The 19,134-nt window shown below is 35.4% G+C and overlaps 1 protein-coding gene across 1 annotated transcript in view; it reads right to left on the reverse strand.

Annotated features, from left to right (window-relative positions):
• KIF18A (kinesin family member 18A) overlaps nt 1-19,134 on the reverse strand; it is a 91,049-nt gene that overhangs the window by 42,239 nt on the left and 29,676 nt on the right. The window contains exons 10-12 of the mRNA XM_035012478.1: nt 13,988-14,150; nt 7,798-7,962; nt 781-902 (exon numbers count right to left, since the gene is read on the reverse strand). Coding sequence (XP_034868369.1) covers nt 781-902; nt 7,798-7,962; nt 13,988-14,150 — 450 coding nt within the window. The remainder of the gene's footprint in view (nt 1-780; nt 903-7,797; nt 7,963-13,987; nt 14,151-19,134) is intronic.

Here is a 19,134-nt window from a genome sequence, read left to right on the forward strand (position 1 = left end):
TTCATGGTCTGTTCTAGGTAGAGATTTAGAAAGTATAAGGAGATCAGGTTGAGCTTCTAACCACAGAAGAATATCTCCCTAAAGTTTTTCCTTTCCTTTTCACTCTTTTTAAAATAACTATCCTAATGTGATTTCCTTTACATCAGAAGTATGGAAAATTAATTTCTAGTTATTTGAGAATACCAGAACTGCAGCAGAATTTTATACTAGCAGAAAACCCTTAGAGAAATAAATTTTTCATTTTTACAGAGCATGAAAGCAACACCTAAAGAGTTGACTGACATATCCAAGGTAACAAAAATAAAGACTGTTATACTTTTTTTACTATTATGTTCCAAAAGATGTTACTACTGAGTTAGTAGAGCATGAAAGAGCTACTATAGCATCACATAAAAATTGGGACAGTTGAGGTTAAAAAATATACACTTTAACTTCATTTCAATGACAAAAATCATTCTGGAATTACAAATACTTTAAAAACTGCCCACTTAAAAATTCAGCTGGTATTAAAAGTAATTGCTTCTAAAATAAATTTTTATAGAAAAATGTTTTCAAAACTATAAAGCACTAAAAATATTAGTTGGAGGAGAACCACATATTTTATACTTTCTCAAAGTTTTCTAATTCTGCATACTTTCTGATGCTGGCAAACACTTAAAAATAATGTACCCTATATCAAATAAAACTCAATTTTCTGGCAGTGGAAAACAACTTCTACGTTTCAGGTTCCTTAGGTCTAAAGTGCTAAAATTTATAGAATAGACAAATCCATGTACTTACGCCTCAGTTTGCCTGTGTTGTTGTTCTTGAAGACAAGCTAGATCCATCATATGTTTAATTTGTGCTTTCAAATCTTTATTCTGGAGGTGCAAATGGTGACAATGAAGATCTTTATTGAGTTCCTGGGGAAAACAATGCAAACTATACTTCAGATTCCATTAAGAATGTTAAAATTAAATAAATTTCAATAAAACTTATTTTATATTGGTGCTAATAGTTTTAATTTTTTATATACAAGATGATAATATTTAGGAATGATTTGAAAAATAAACATCCTGGTATAAGTGGTCTATAACTTACGAGCAAGTTTTTTTTTTTTTTAATATTTTATTTATTTGAGAAAATAGCGAGAATGAGAGAGAGAGAGAGAGAGAGTGCACATGAGAGGGGGGAGGGTCAGAGGGAGAAGCAGACTTCCTGCTGAGCAGGGAGCCTGATGCAGGGCTTGATCCTGGGACTCCAGAATCATGACCTGAGCCGAAGGGGGTCGCTTAACCAACTGAGCCACCGAGATGCCCAGAGCAAGGTAAGTTTTAAGTTTCTCAGAAACTAAGTATTAGGAACTCAGAACAAATTTTATTATGATGACAGTTTCTTGGGTCTATCTAACTTTTTTTTTTTTTTTTAAAGATTTTATTTATTTATTTGAGACAGAGAGAATGAGAGAGAGAGAGCACATGAGAGGGGGGAGGGTCAGAGGGAGAAGCAGGCTCCCTGCCGAGCAGGGAGCCTGATGCGGGACTCGATCCCGGGACTCCAGGATCATGACCTGAGCCGAAAGCAGTCGCTTAACCAACTGAGCCACCCAGGCGCCCAGGTCTATCTAACTTCTTGATAATGTTGTGAAAATATGAATATGACCAGTTTTTGCTTAAATGCCACTTCTTCAGGGCTTTCCCTGAGCATTATATTTAAAGATGGATACCCTCCACCCCCAATAGTCTCTGCCATAGCATCGATCAGTAACAATTTAATTCATCTATCTGTTTATAGTTTCTCTGTCTGTGCTCAGAATGTAAGGTTCACAACCAGGACAGGGGGTGTGTCAAACTATTTCAGTGTTATAGCCCCTGTATTCAGTGTCTAGAGTTGCATGTAATAAAAATTTCTTGCCTTCACCCAATCTGGTATAAGCTTCATCTTAGAGCAAAAGTGTGAAAAGTCTTTTGTAGGTTCCCATTTTCCTAAACCTCATGTTGTTAGCTGCAAGTGTTCTCTAATCTACCCCCTAAAATTATTTATCTTTCTTTAAACCTACTAAACCTTAAGTAGGAAAATGTCAGCTAAGGGGTTATACTAAAGTGTGAAAGGGATAATCCAATAGCATTCTCAGAACCCTTAACTAGGAAAATTTTGGTCAATGTGATAAAAGGAAATGAAATCTTTTGGACATTTGAGGGGCTGAGACAGAAATCCCATAAGCAGGAGAGGGCTATGCCAAGAAACTTCCTCTTGGGGACAATTCCATTTTAGCTTTTCAATACTCCTTCCCAAACTGCAGTTGGCCAATGATTCTCTAAAAGCTTAAAATTGTTTTTTCTTCTTTTTTTCAATACTTTCTATGCCAATGGTAGGCACTATGACTGGGAAACAATGTCATTCGATGTATCTGAGATATAGTAAAGTTGGGGGTTGTTTCTTCACATGATTTATGATTATATTTCACCCTTTAGGGAGTCAGGATGGTATGATTAGAGCACTGGTCTGAGTCAGGTGGTCTTAGAAATGCTCTCAGCCAGGACACAAATGCTACCTTAAGCTAAAAATATAGTCTTTATGGAGATCAGTTTACTTGACTAAAATTTAAGAGCTTTACTAGATGATCTCTTTAGTCTTTTCCAGCTATAAAATGCAATGATCCTAATGGTCTGAACCTATTTGCCAAATATTACATCTTTTCTCTTAAAAAACAAAACAAAACAAAATGCTTCTTTAAATATTTCCCCTGATAATTTTATTCTTTTATCTTCTTGAATTACTTGTCTCTTAAAAAGACAAGCCTTGATTGTGTAATTTATATTAGTCAACAATAGGCCTTGGCTAGCTTGTCATCTTTGGAAATCCAAGTTTACAATTTGAGTCTTTTCTTGTCTTGATACACTAATTATGGAATCTGATTGGAAGAACATGGTCTATTCTGAGAACTACAAGTAGGTTAGTAATGGCTAACGTGAAAATATAATGAGAGATTATATATAAAACTTGAGAGGTACCCAGGCCTGGGAAATCATAACAGAGTTTATATTAAGGAGAAGGCACTGAAGAGTGATATGCTCAGAGTTACTTTTTAGAAAGCTCATTTTCATTATAGTGGAATTTGAATGGAAGCAAAAAGACCAAATGTACGGTCCAATAATGGGGGGTAGGAGTCTGAATAAGGGTAGTGGCAGTGGGAGACAGAAAGAAGTGAATAGATTTGAGAAGTTAAGGGGTAGATAATGCAGAAAAGGTATAGAGAAAAGAGCACCAATTTGAAAGTGACAGTACTGGGTTTGTGTCCAGAGTTATAAGACTGTAGGTAAGTCCTTTTGCGAAGTTTTGTCTCTGTTTGCTTATATCAGCTGTGAAAATATCCATGGAAAAAAGAATTGAAAGTGAAATTAGGGTGGTAGGAATGGAAACAGTTTTAATTTTATTGTTTTTTCAAATTACTTGGGATGATATTCATTAAAAAAGTAAGGACTTAAAAATAAATTCTAGGTTCACAGTCAGGTGTGAAAAAGTTTTCCTTAAGGGAGTTATAGAAGACAGATTGCTAGAAAAATTAAATCTGACCACATTGAAAAAAATGTAAATTTATTGAAAATAACCCAAACAATATTAATTTATAAACCCAAACTTTATAAATGCTACTAAGTAGACAAAGAGGCAAAAACAAATTACCAATTATAATACTAATATTAATACTAAAAGGAATACTATAACACTTTTTAAATTGGGATCTTAAGGTAAATATGGGAATACAAAGGCAAAGTAGTAAATTTCTACAAATGATTATTTTTTTGGCCTCTTTAATGCTAAATAAGTTAAGTACTTCTGTAATTGGGATTGGGTTATAAGTTAGAATTTTGATTATACAAATATATTATAAGTATATTCTAAGTAAAGCTAGTGAGAAGTAAAAATACTCTAGTAATAACATTTTAAACTAGAAATACATGTACTAAAGTTTTAAGATAATGTACTAATGCCACTTGAACTATATACCTAAAAATGGTTAAAATGTTAGTTTGTTATATTTCACCAAATGCAAAGAATTTTTTAGACCCATCATGAGAAAGATTTTGCTCTATCATGGCAAAAGTAATAGTAATAAAGAGAACTAAGTAAAGAAATAAATAAAGACTCTTACTAGTTACTTTAAACTAAGAAAAATAATAAGTTACTGCCTATGTTCTCCTCTAGGATTTTGATGGATTCCTGTCTCACATTGAGGTCTTTCATCCATTTTGAGTTTATCTTTGTGTATGGTATTAGAGAATGGTAAAGTTTCATTCTTCTGTAGGTAGCTGCCCAATTTTCCCAGCACCATTTATTGAAGAGACTGTCTTTTTTCCATTGCATATTTTTTCCTGCTTTGTTGAAGATTATTTGACCACAGAGTTGAGGGTCCATATCTGGGCTCTCTATTCTGTTCCATTGGTCTATATGTCTGTTTTTGTGCCAGTACCATGTGGTGGAAAGAGCCAAGATGCCCTTCAACAGACGAATGGATAAAGAAGATGTGGTCCATATATACAATGGAATATTATTCAGCCATCAGAAAGGATGAATACCCAACTTTTGCATCAACATGGATGGGACTGGAGGAGATTATGCTAAGTGAAATAAGTCAAGCAGAGAAAGTCAATTATCATATGGTTTCACTTATTTGTGGAACATAAGGAATAGCATGGAGGACATTAGGAGAAAGGGAAAAATGAAGGGGGGGAATCGGAGGGGGAGATGAACCATGAGAGACTGGACTCCTAGAAACAAATGAGGGTTTTAGAGGGGAGGCGGGTAGGGGGATGGGTTAGCCTGGTAATGGGTATTAAGGAGGGCACGAATCGCATGGAGCACTGGGTGTTACACACAAACAAAGAATCATGGAACACTACATCAAAAACTAATGATGTACTGTATGGTGACTAACATAACATTATAAAATTAAATTAAAAAAATAATAAAATAAATAATAAATAAATAAAAAAGGTAAAAAAATTTAACTCTAACCAAAATACTTGTCATTTTGACAACGATAGTCTTAAAAATGAGACTGCTTTAGGAGTGCCTGGGTGGCTCAGTCGTTAAGCATCTGCCTTTGACTTAGGTCATGATCCCAGGGTCCTGGGATCGAGACCTGAATCGGGCTCCCTGCTCGGCCAGTAGCCTGCTTCTCCCTCTCCCACTCCCCCCTGCTTGTGTTCCCTCTCTAGCTGTCTCTCTCTCTGTGTCAAATAAATTAATAAAATCTTTAAAAAAAGAGACTGCTTTAGATATACGTCATCTCTAACAAATAAGTAAAACATATATAAGTGAAACAAAACCAAAAACTACCATAAACATTCAACACCTGTTGCCTTTCCAAGAGAACAGGCTCTTGTGCAGTGAATGAGAAACACTTATGTGACCAGAACTATCAGCTGTTTTCTCCGAAAACTTTTCACTCAGAACGTGGCTTGGGTATTCTGATAGGTGTTCTGATGGCAGTTGTTGCATTCTAGGACGAGCCTTTACAGCTTTAAACCTAGATAATCTCTAGTACAGTTCATTGATTGTCTTTTTGCCTTACTACTTTTAAGTTATGTAAATATGTCTATTCTGTCATCTTAACATGAATACAGCATTTTAAGAAAAGTGTTCTTTAGCTTTCTTCTAGAGTATTCTTAATGTACAAATGGAAAAATGACTTTTAAAAAAAGCAAAATTATATAAATGTGACTCCCAACCTCCCGTCTCCTAGCTTTTTGATCAGATTCTCAAAGGCATCTATGACCCAAAATGGTCAGAATCACTGTTCTGGAGGAAAAAGATAAAATGTATTTTGTAATGCAGCTAACTCTGTTGTGTTCCTTTTGTATACACCTTTCTTTGGCTACTGACATCCATGTTACAGATACTTAGCATATTATTAGACTATTATTTTTCGACCATCTATTATGTGTTATGTGGTGGGAGGCCTTTGCATATAGCATTTCATTTAAATATATTTTGAAGATAAGAAATTAAGAAGACAACAAAGTTAAACAACTTGTCCAAAGTCATACAACTAGAGTTGGTATTCAACACAAATATTAAATAATAGAATGACTAACCACTCCAACTCCAAAGTCTATTCTTTTCTCAATATTTACATTCTCTCTGTAGGGAATATTCTAAAGTGCTTTATCAATTAAATTTTACTATAAAATATTATTAAATTATGCTTTGTACTATATTTAATATGTAATCTACTGACTAACTGACTGGAATGCTTTCAGAAAGCTATTTTGAAGAGTTCTAGAATTACTAAGGTGTAGATTAAGTTGTTGGCTCACCCTCAATAAATCTTTACACTAAAGAATTATTCAATCTTCATTTGTCTTTGGTTTTCTTCTTAGGAAACAGGGTATCTGCTGCTTGCTGCTCATCACTCCTTTCACTACCTTGACTGTCATCATTGACTGCTCCTGCTAGTCTTCTCCCTCCCTAGTCTGAGCTTTAACACTAAAAGGATGGCCATTTATAGCAATTGCTAGCCAACCAGAGAATTCATTTCCCTAGTCATGATGCACTGGATAATAATTTTTCAATTACAAAAAAAAAAATGTTATCTTTGAATATTAACCATTACAACCTGCATTCATTTGCTACTGAATATATTATACTTATTTTACCTGTATTGACAATCAGTCTAGTGCTTTTTTGAAATTTGAAACTTCCAGAGGACTAGATACCAATTAGCTAATACACAATACTGAAATTCAGAAAAGCATCATCAAAGACTAAGACACTCCTCTTTTTAAAAAAAAGAGTGCAATGAAGTTATTCTTTTAAAAAGTAATTGGTATTTGGATCAAAATTAGTTACTTTGTAGCAGGTGTCTACTTACTGCTTATGCCATATTCATTTTCCCTTCCTTTCTTATTAAGAAAACTCTAATTGTTCAGGGTCATAATGTATCCAGCAAAAACGTTCACCTTTCCATATTCCCTTGTAGCTAGGGATAGCCATTTGACAATTCTAGCCAATAAGATATGTCTGCTAGGAACTTCTGGAAAAGCTTTTCCTCTCCCAAGACAGATATACCTCCCCACTTTCTTTCTCTCTTCTTCTTCTGGCCTAAGTGTGAACTTGAGACTAAAGATGGAATAATGATATGGTAACTATGAAATGACAAGTATTAACAATGACACTGATGACATTTTGGAGGTACTATATTAGGAATAAACTTCATATTCTCAAGACTTATTGTTAAGGGAGCAAAAAATAGCCCGGACTGGTAAAGGCAATAAAGTCATATTTCTGTAACCATGTGGATAAACACATTTCTTAACCACCATTACCCATCACTACTCTTCATATCTTTTGCCATTCTAGGTGGAATACCTTCAGTTTAGTACCTATATGCACACACACACACACAACTTTCAAATCAGCTTTTGTTAGCTATGATACAAGTAAGGGTGACCACGTTTAAAACTATTTTTCCACAAAACCTCAAGTATTAAAACAAACTGAAATTACCTAAATGATGAATCCTCAAGTACAGTTTGATTACTTTATTCTAACTTAAGAGCTATCTCATCAAAAGATGTAATCGCTTAAGAATAACGTAAAAGAACTTTACTCTTCAGAAAGTACAGAAAAGGCAAATTTATTGCATAAGTACGGAGGAGAAGGTAAAATGAGTAAAGGTAAATGGTAAAATAAGTCAGCTAAATCTCAGAGAGATGGAACAATAGTTGTCTTATGAGAGATATATACCCAATGACAAAGACAATGGGTTTAAAGAGCTCAGTTCTTACAAATGAATCTGAATAAACACATTCCTACCTTTGGAATATGACCATTTTGACCTAAGAGTTCCATTTCAGTCTTTACACGATGAAGCCAATTAGTATTCTCATCAAATTGCTTTAATTCCTCCTCTCTTTTCTTCTCTAGGTAGCAGCGACGAGTTTTCAACATTGCAAGTCTATGATCTCGTTTGCAAGTGGCCTGAAAAATAATGCATTTAATAGCTTAATTTTTATGATATTTGATGTATGTGATATTAGTAAAGTAGTAAATTTTCTCATAAGGGTGCAACTGTAGTCTATTAAGTTAGGCTATACTTTTGTACTTAAAGCTATTTCCCCTTTGAAATCTCCACAATACTCCTGCTTGCAGGAAAATAGGAAATTGAGCTGTGAGTCATTTTTATAAAATTACACGTTGAGAATTTATGGCTTTAAGAATTACAACAGCCAAACTGAAGACTGTAGCTTTGTGTGTGTATGTGTGTGTGTGCGCACGCACTAAAATACATTCCTTTAAATGCTGCATTTGAAAAGTTCATACAAGGTCTGATAATTCCCATGATTCCTTTACTCAAAATCAAAGCAGATGCAAGTCCTACTCTTTCCTTTCCTCCAACTTGAAAGATGTGAAGAAATAACTCTGCTCTGATTTTGCCTACAATGCCTATAGATAGGCTGGTGCAAGTGTTAGAAAATAGAACTTATATCAGAGTGCTCATAAATATCTGATCTTACCTGATGGTTAGTTCAGGATCCATAATGGGTATTCTGAATATTTTTGGTATTTTATGTAGGCATGAATCTGGCCTTTTGATTTCTTATCCCAACGGTCTTGCACACTATCATGGGAACTGTGAGCTGAACAGCTTGATCTCTTTGGGTTATTTGAAAACAGATACTGAACTAAAAAATCATCAGATATGATGGCTGGACTTGAAATAATCGATCCCCAGATTGGAAAAAAGCACCTGTAGCTGGTTTTGGAAGTAGGGAGTTATATGAAAGAAAAAAAGAGCAGGGACTACCTTGAACTTGGTCAAAGACCTCCTTAAGATAAGTCCTTCTTCCTTACTATATTTTATAAAACATGTATTAAAATTTTGGGGAAAAGCCAGCCATTAAAGAAATTTGCTAAAATGTGAAACAATGAAACTCTTCTCACTACCTCTTTTTGTTTGCTTTAGAAAACGTAATTATTTTTCATTAAAGTGTTATTTACGTTATGCAATGAGCTAATGGTTTTAAAATTAATACATAAATATATTTTTTTTTAAGTTTCAGTTTGAATATTTCGTATAGGAATATTGGTAGTTGGAATTCATATGAATAAAAGCTCGCTTAGGTCCTAAGTATTTTTTTTCAAATAGTAAGGGGTCCTGAGACCTGAAGTGTAGACCCACTACTATAACAGAAGGTAGAATATGTAGCCTCTTGACTTTCTTCTGCTATTCAGGAGGTGTGAAAACTTAGGCAAGTTAATCTCAGTGGATCTTTAGTCACCTCATCTGAAAATGAACATAAAAGTATTGTACCTGCCTGAAGGAAGACCGTTAAATCACATCATCTTTACTTTGCTTTAATATTTATAAATGTTGTAGGAACTCTTAGAAACCAGGGCAGGAAATGCTCTAAGGCTCTCATGGCAGCTAATATTTAATACCAAAAAGTTTTTAACTGAAAACCGCCAAAAGTATGTTTTTGAGTTTTTACTTTTAAATGTCCATCAATGGGTACCTGGTTGGCTCAGCTGGTTAAGTGTCTAACTCTTGATTTCGGCTCAGGTAGTGATCTCACAGTCTTGCTCTGCACTCAGTGTGGAGTGTGTTTGAGATTCTCTCTCTTCCTCTGCCCCTCCCTCCTTCACGTGCACACACTCTCTCTCTCAAAATAGACAGAATCTTTAAAAAAAAAATGTCCATCAAGTGGATCCTTTATGATGGTTCCCTAGGGGGACATTTTCCATCAGGGTATTCCTATTGAATCATTGTTCTGAAATAAATAGCAAATAAGTGTCTGGGGATAAATGCTAAAATATGCATGTTAAATCCTGACATTAAAGCAAATGCTTCCCATTAAGGTTTCAAAAGAGCTTTATATATTTAATTAACAAAATCCCCAGAACATCACAAAACTTCTTGAGTGAGAACAGACAAATAATTCTAAAATTTAGGTGTTACTACTGCTTTGTGCAAAAGGACTGCTAACATAGTAAACTCATTATTTGGCTAAAAATAATTTGCAGATTACCTTTATATGGCCATAAAATTACCCAAGAGCTTCACTTTAATTCTAATCTCAGTCTATCCTCTAGAACCATTTATGTCTGAGTCAATGTTATGAGGTTCTTCTAGCGCTTCTGATAATAAACCACTTCTGGACAGGATCCAAGACAGATATAAAATTCCTTGCCCTAGCAGGCAATTTAGTAAAACTATAGTTTGATACTTTAGCATGTAAAAAAACAAAACGAAAACTGCCACCAACAAAAACACCTCAATCTCTATAGATGTCTTCCTATGTTTTTCAATAATTTAATTACAACCAATACACTTGAGGTTTTATCTCCATTGCTTACCTAGTCTCATAAGAATAGCTATAAGAATTGGAATATATAGATTGAAATGATGAAAAGTAAAAAATCCTAAAAGGCAAGTAGGTCGAAAAAAGGCTATTAAGCAGAATACAGATGCAAACAGAAAAAATTATTTATTTATTTATTTATTTAAAGATTTTATTTATTTATGTATTAGAGGGTGAGAGAGAGAGAAACATCATGAGAGGGGAGAAGGTCAGAGGGAGAAGCAGGCTCGCCGCTGAGCTGGGAACCCGATGCGGGACTTGATCCCAGGACTCCAGGATCATGACCTGAGCCGAAAGCAGTCGCTTAACCAACTGAGCCACCCAGGCGCCCCAGAAAAAATTTTTTAAAAACCCAGCCAAACCCATTCTCCTACTCTGTCTTAATAAGTACTCATATTTTTGGTATGTCAATCAAATCTTATTAAAGTGGTTTTTAAAAAAGGCATTTTCAGTAAGATAAGGCATAATAAATGCATACTCAGTAAGTAAATTACTAATTTTGATAGTATAGTTTAATAGCTACTGATAAACTGGCATCAATGATATATTAATGAATACTTTATGATTAATTTCTTAGCATATCATACTCTGCAATTTCATAGTCTGAGAAAAAACTGAAATGCTAGTTTTTTAAAGCACTGTTTAAAATTTGATGGCTTTCAGGGCGCCTGGGTGGCTCAGTTGGTTAAGCGACTGCCTTCAGCTCAGGTCATGATCCCGGAGTCCTGGGATTGAGTCCCGCATCGGGCTCCCTGCTCAGCAGGGAGCCTGCTTCTCCCTCTGACCCTTCCCCCATCTCATGTGCTCTCTGTCTCTCTCATTCTCTCTGTCTCAAATAAATAAATAAAATTAAAAAAAAAAAAATTTTGATGGCTTTCAGACATTAAAAAAATGTAATATTTTCATATATAATTGTTAACTTACGGGAAGGTAGGTACAGGAGAAACACATTTTGGGGTGGTGGTCTAAGAGGACCAGAAAATTATTTATAAGAGCCAGCTTTTTAATAAGTAATATGCAAATGTATCTTATGTATTACCTGTGTAACTAATTTCAAAAAAGAAATAAAAATAAAATTAAGCTTATCACCAATGAACAACAAAACTGGAGGGAAAAATTATTAAAATGTTTATTTTTCTGCTCTTTGGTGATCTGGAGTTCCATACATCCAGGTTTACATTATTTTTTATCCTGCTTAGATCTCCTGCTTCTTGAAGTTACATCTTATTGACATTTTATTAGTCCTAGAAAATTCTAAGCCTGAAACTTTGCATATTATCCTCTCCCCTTTTGCATTAATATACCTCCTTCAGGATAACTATTAGAAGAATGCATGCAGGTCGCCTGGGTGTCTCAGTCGTTAAGCGTCTGCCTTCAGCTCAGGTCATGATCCCAGGATCCTTGGATCGAGCCCAGCATCTGGCTCCCTGCTCAGTGGGAAGCCTGCTTCTCCCTCTCCCGCTCCCCCTGCTTCTGTTCCCTCTCTAGCTGTCTCTCTGTCAAATAAATAAATAAAATCTTAAAAAAAAAAAAAAAAAGAATGCATGACTTTTCAGTTTGTCCTTCAGGCAATAACATCTTGTTCACATTTGCTATCTTTTTATCCTATATTTGATATGATTTCCTCAGGTCTCCCAATACCGAGAATTAGTCTCTTCAGCTTATCTAACGCACAAAAAAGAATAGAAATAATAGGCTCTGGAATCAACTTGCTTGAGTTCAAATCATAGGTCTGACATGTATGAGCTGTGTGACCCTGAGCAAGATGACTTCTCTGTGCTCAGGTTTCCTCCTCTTAATTATGAGAATAATATTACATCTCTCATAGGGTTTTTTTTTTTTTTAAAGATTTTATTTATTTATTTGACAGAGAGCGACACAGTGAGAGAGGGAACACAAACAGGGGGAGTGGGAAAGGGAGAAGCAGGCTTCCCGCCGAGCAGAGAGCCTGATGCAGGGCTCGATCCCAGGACCCTGGGATCATGAGCTGAGCCGAACGCAGACGTTTAACGACTGAGCCACCCAGGTGCCCCTCTCATAGGGTTTTCTGAGAATTGAGTTAATGCATGTGAAGTATTTAAACACTACCTAGCATTGTACCTATAAAGTGAACTTTTAAATTTCAGTGAATAAATCTTTAATTTCTGGAAGTTTCATTTTTTTTCTTTTTGTATGTTTCGTATGTTTTCCTTTTGTGTGTTTTCAAACACACTAAAGATGTCAAAGAGGAATTCCTTTATCATTAATTCCTTCTTTGACATCTTTAGTCTTTTTTATAATTTTTATCAGATTGCTTAAGTGTTTGAAATTTTGGGAAATCTGTCATTATTTGCCAAATCTGCTGACTTGATTATGGTGGACTGTTTCACCATGTGCTTTTTAAATTTGGACAGTGGGTTCTCATTAGTGATTTGAACTGAGGGTCTGTTTCACTAGGAACTGCCCAGTTCCCCAAAGATTATTGCTGCTCTGATACCATTTTCTATGTTATTTTCTCACTATAAGGGTTTACTAAATAAAACACATGGATTATAAAAATTCAAACCTCAAATCCTTGGAAAGAATATCTATAATGGCAGTCTTTAACATCTTTTTTTTTTCTTTTGAAATTTTTTTAAAGTAGGCTCCCTGCCCAGCATCGTGTGAACTCACGACCCTGAGATCAAGACCTGAGCTGAGATCAAGAGTCAGACACTTAACGAACTGAGCCACCCAGGTGCCCCAATAGTTAGTCTTTAAGTGAGACTTTTTCTTACCCTAGGCATGGTTCCTTATCTTTCTGTGCTGATTGGGAAAATGTTTCTTCATGGTGTACTACCAATACGAAGAGTACAGACCTCTGAGGTTCCCAGTTTTATGTAGGGTCTGCCATTTTTAACGCCCTGTCTCCCTTGGGTCCCTTGCCTAAGAAGTGGTGTACATCAAAGGTATGATATTGGGAGAGGTCTGCGTGTGTGGACGGAGGGAGGGCAGCGTACTACTGCATGAAATAATAAAAATGAGTAAAAGATGGTCTGCCTTTCTCAGCACCATGCAATGGAAATTCTAACAATGTCAGTGATAAAATATTCTTCCCCAGGGGCGCCTGGGTGGCTCAGTCGTTAAGCGTCTGCCTTCGGCTCAGGTCATGATCCCAGGGTTCTGGGATCCTGCTCAGCGGGAAGCCTGCTTCTCCCTCTCCCACTCCCCCTGCTTGTGTTCCTGCTGTCGCTATCTTTCTCTCTGTCAAATAAATAAATAAAATCTTTAAAAAAAAAAAAAAATTCTTTCCTGGAAAAAAAGATCTGCAATTGGTCTAAGTTGTAAATTACTGCCTGTATCTGGGGTTTACGGCTCCCACTGCCCCACCTTTGGTACCCAACAGTGAGGGTGTTAACTTCATGTAAAGTGTTCCATCAACCCTCACAGAAGCAACAATTGCAGTTGAGATTTTGTTTTATTTGGTTTCCTTTTTCTTTCTGACACTTAGGAATTTAATTTTCTGTCTTGCGCACTTAACTATGAATTTAAAACAATGTTTGATACATTTCCTCCAGCATTTCCAGATGTTCATAGTGAATGGGTAATTAAATAACATTATCTATCACATTTATAGAATTAGAAGTCCCCATGTGTTTACATGTGTAAAATTTAATTATAAATACCTTTTCTACTTTGTCTTCAGAACACATCATTTCAATTTGCTTGTGGCATTGTTGTTGATAGAATGATTTAAGTTCATTTTCTTTTAGTAACATTTCCAACTTCAGATATTCTTGCCTAATTTCTTCTCGATTCTGGAACAAGCAGTTCAGAATTTCTTGAAATCTACCAAATATAAAACACATTACAGAATCTGACTAATTTTGTGAAATAAATTTATTTAACAAATAAATGAACAAAAGAATATATATCACTCATAGAATTAGACCCAATGACAAACAGCAAATAGGTTAGTGACTGTTTCCTATTAAATTACAAAAATGTTTGGAAAAGGATATTAACTTCATTTTTACTGTATTCTTTTTCTTCTCCAAGGAAGATCATATTATTAAAAGATATAGGTATTATAAGGTCTATGTAAGTCATAATTATATAACTAATATACTCTATTTTGTCTATGTAATCCAGCTGCTTAGCAGAAATAAAATATTATGTTTGTAGGAAAAGGATGATAATTTGAACCTGTACAATCCCAGTTAAAAGGCCCCCAAAGCAACACAGTACTGTGTGTTGTTTTGATTTTGGCTAACTGTGAAGAAACAAGCAGTGGGTGGCCTAATCATATGGCGCCTCCATGGCCCCCTAGGGAAAGTGAGATAGCCAGTTTTTAGTTTTAGAATTTGTTACAGTGAAAACACACCATACGGTTAGGTACCCCCTACAGCCTGGCTAGGAGTCAGCTGACATTGCCAGGACCCAAAACAACCAAGTTTGCAATGTGGTAAACCTAGAAAAGCCACTCTGGTATCTTTCCTCCAAAGGGCAATGAAGATTTGGAGAATCAAAGTTGAGGGATTTGACTCAATCTCCTCCAGATGCATAAAGACCTCAAGCTCAAAAAAATCTATGCAAGGCCTAAAAGGAACCTGCAATTCTGCATCCTCCAGGGTCAGCAGAACATTGGTCACAGCAATATTCTAATTTTATAAATATATATTTATGTTTTTAAATCACAGATCAGGTCTGACCTACAGTAATAGTATGAACAGTCATATACAAAGCTCTCAAAGAAAAATTAACTGTGAAGCCTTTAAAATAAAACTGTAACAAATTATATGCATTTAAAAATAAATGTTCTTCAGCCAAAATTTTAGATATATTTGTAAGGATCTGTGGTAAAGACACTGCCAATTTACGTCAGTAGTTCTTAATAAAACTCTATTGGGAATGACTATAAACCACAATACATCGACTTGACTGCAGTTTTGTCAAACTGATAAATATTTCATAGGAAGTATGTATGGACATTGCAATTTCATTGTATTATATTACAACACACCAATGCCAGTAAATGAATTGATAAGTTATCTTTAGGTTATTCTCAAAGATAATTTCTTAGTTTTTTTTAAAACATTTTATCTAAGGATAGAGTTAAATATTTGTCAATTTTGTAATTTTGTGCTCCAGACTTATTTTAGTTGGTGGGGTTTACCGATTAGGATGGAAGAAAAGGAAGTATCAAAGGTTTCTAGAGATCTCCATAAAAAAAAAAACCAAAAAAACTATCATTTTAAAACAGTAAAGAGTCCTAAGGGATTGACTAATAACTATTTTCTAGTCATTTAAAACATTCAACTAACTAGTAATAAAAATCTTTGCCTATGATTTTAGGTGATACATGATGATTATTAAATTCTACACAATTTTCTTGATACAGTCACAAGTGAAGTTGTATAATTACTTTGTATAAAGAACAATTGTACTTTCTTTTTATGATTTCTTCTTGGATATTATCATTCCTTCTTTTTTTTAAATTTTTTTAAAAGATTTTACTTGTTTATTTGACAGAGAGAGAGTACAAGAAGGCAGAGGAAGAGGCAAAGGGAGAGGGAGAAGCAGGCTTCCCGCTGAGGGAGCCTGATGCGGGGCTCGATGGAGGAAAAATGACAAAAGCTCTGGGGTATATAATCTGATATTTACAGCTTCTTTATAATATACAAGGAAATTATGCTAAATAATACGTTGCACAAATTAAAACCCTAAAGTTTTTACTGTTTTATTTCCTAGCTCAGGCCATCTCCCTCTTAAATCATTTTCTCAGAAGGAAAGGTTCCATGACTTGAAGCCATCAACTGCAGAAAAGTCTACTAAGGTTTTAACTGGTAACTAGATCTGGTTAAATAGCGCTGAACAATCCCATGCAAGCAGTAAGTCCATGTTTGAGCAGCTGGTGACTTCTTTAATTTTCTTTAAATTTGTTTTTAAACTTACATCAACAAAAGAATATCTGGTTGCACGTGGGCCAATCCCACATTTGACTAACAAAATGAAACCTACAGCCACTTTGGAAAACAGTGTGGAGGTTCCTCAAAAAATTAAAAATAGAGCTACCCTATGACCCAGCAATTGGTTATTTACTGGTTATTTACCCCAAAAACACAGATGTAGTGAAAAGAAGGGACATATGCACCCCAATGTTCATAGCAGCAATGTCCACAATAGCCAAACTGTGGAAAGAGCCGAGATGCCCTTCAACAGATAAAGAAGATGTGGTCCATATATACAATGGAATATTACTCAGCCATCAGAAGGGATGAATACCCAACTTTTACATCAACATGGATGGGACTGGAGGAGATTATGCTAAGTGAAACAAGTCAAGCAGAGAAAGTCAATTATCATATGGCTTCACTTATTTGTGAAACATAAAGAATAGCATGGAGGACATTAGGAGAAGGAAGAGAAAAATGAAGGGGGGGGATCGGAGGGAGAGATGAACCATGAGAGACTGTGGACTCTGAGAAACAAACAGGGTTTTAAAGGGGAGGGGGGAGGGGGGATTGGTTAGCCCGGTGATGGGTATTAAGGAGGGCACGTACTGCATGGAGCACCGGGTGTTATACGAAAACAATGGATCATGGATCACTACATCAAAAACTAATGATGTATTATATGGTGACTAACATAACATAATAAAATTAAAAAAAAAAATAAAACCTAACAACAACTAATAATATGTCAGTTAAAAGCTCTTTTTGATAAGTTAAACTGTGTAACAAGGAATGACTTTCACTTCATTTATTTTTCAAAAGTCACTGTAAGTGCCTGGGTGGCTCAGTCGGTTAAGCGACTGCCTTCGGCTCAGGTCATGATCCCAGGGTCCTGGGATCGAGCCCTGCATCGGGCTCCCTGCTCATCAGGAAGCCTGCTTCTCCCTCTGCTTCTGCTGCTCCCCCTGTTTGTGCGCTCTGCCGCTCACTCTCTCTCTCTCAAATAAATAAATAAAATCTTTAAAAAAAAAAAAAAGTCACTGTAAGATTGGTGGGATATAACAAAAAGCATCATAAATGTAACAATTTTATTTTGACAGCGGGTTGTTGGAGGGATTAACAAGAAAATAACCTAAATATTTTAGAAAATTTCCAGCATAAACAGAGCTCTGGTACTATAACAATATATAGGCCAACTTTATGCTATATGAAAAACTGATTGTCATTGATAGAAATAACTGTTTAATTACCTCTTTAAGATATTTGTAAAATAGCACAGTATGGAAGAAAAAGATTAATTTTTGAAAGAGATGATTTATAGTTCTTGCCTTATCTTTGAGAAAACAATATCCCACTTCAAATTTCAAAGGATTGTTGGAGTGATCAGATTAATATGGGCATAAAAATCATCAAAGACTATAAAGCCATCTACAAAACTAAAGCATTATTATCAGAAGTATTAATTACTTAGCATTTGGGGTCAACTGAGTCAAAAAATATTTTTTTCAAATCAAGAATATTTTATGTAAACTTCAATATACAAATCCAAATTTAAAAAAGGTGTTGTATCTGAAACTAGGTTGAAAGTCACCATTCACTAGTCTTCCTTATGTATATCAAGACACCGCTATAAACTCTAGAGTTCCAAAACGGTGTGAATAATCATTGGTTTAAGTTGTGATTAGTTTTTCATACTGGTGATAACAGAACATTGGCTCTGGAGAATATAAAATAAGTTTAACTTCACTGAATTTTAATCAAGTTTGGACAGATTCCTTTATTACAAGACCTCTCAGAGCCTTTAATAAACTGATGTACTTTGGAAAACACCTAGATTCCTTAAATAAGAAGTAATTTCCAAATTCATTTGATCCAGGAATTTCTTATTGCCTTCTTAGAACTACTCAAGATTCACAGCTTTTGAACTAGTACTCCATTGGGACAATTTGGAAAATTATCTGAACTGCTTAGGGGAAAAGTCCTTGTGAATATTGTATTAACAACTTTCTTTTTTAAAAATTTACCTGTTAAAGCAAAGCCGGCGGCATCACAATTCCGGACTTCCAGCTCTATTACAAAGCTGTCATCATCAAGACAGCATGGTACTGGCACAAAAACAGACACATAGATCAATGGAACAGAATAGAGAGCCCAGAAATGGACCCTCAACTCTATGGTCAACTCATCTTTGACAAAGCAGGAAAGAATGTCCAATGGAAAAAAGACAGTCTCTTCAACAAATGGTGTTGGGAAAATTGGATAGCCACATGCAGAAGAATGAAACTGGACCATTTCCTTACACCACACACAAAAATAGACTCCAAATGGTTGAAAGACCTCAATGTGAGACAGGAGTCCATCCAAATCCTAAAGGAGAACACAGGCAGCAACCTCTTCGACCTCAGCCGAAGCCAATTCTTCCTAGAAACATCGCCAAAGGCAAGGGAAGCAAGGGCAAAAATGAACTATTGGGACTTCATCAAGATAAAAAGCTTTTGCAAAGCAAAGGAAACAGTCAACAAAACCAAAAGACAACCGACAGAATGGGAGAAGATATTTGCAAATGACATATCAGATAAAGGGCTAGTATCCAAAATCTATAAAGAACTCATCAAACTCAACACCCAAAGAACAAAGAATCCAATCAAGAAATGGGCAGAAGATACGAACAGACATTTTTCCAAAGAAGACATCCAAACGGCCAACAGACACATGAAAAAGTGCTCAATATCACTCGGCATCAGGGAAATCCAAATCAAAACCTCCATGAGATACCACCTCACACCAGTCAGAATGGCTAAAATTAACAAGTCAGGAAACGACAGATGTTGGCGGGGATGCGGAGAAAGGGGAACCCTCCTACACTGTTGGTGGGAATG

This window comes from Mirounga leonina, unplaced genomic scaffold (assembly GCF_011800145.1).
Source record: "Mirounga leonina isolate KUSES-001 unplaced genomic scaffold, KU_Mleo_1.0 Mir_166, whole genome shotgun sequence".
NCBI classification, from domain to species: Eukaryota; Metazoa; Chordata; class Mammalia; order Carnivora; family Phocidae; genus Mirounga; species Mirounga leonina.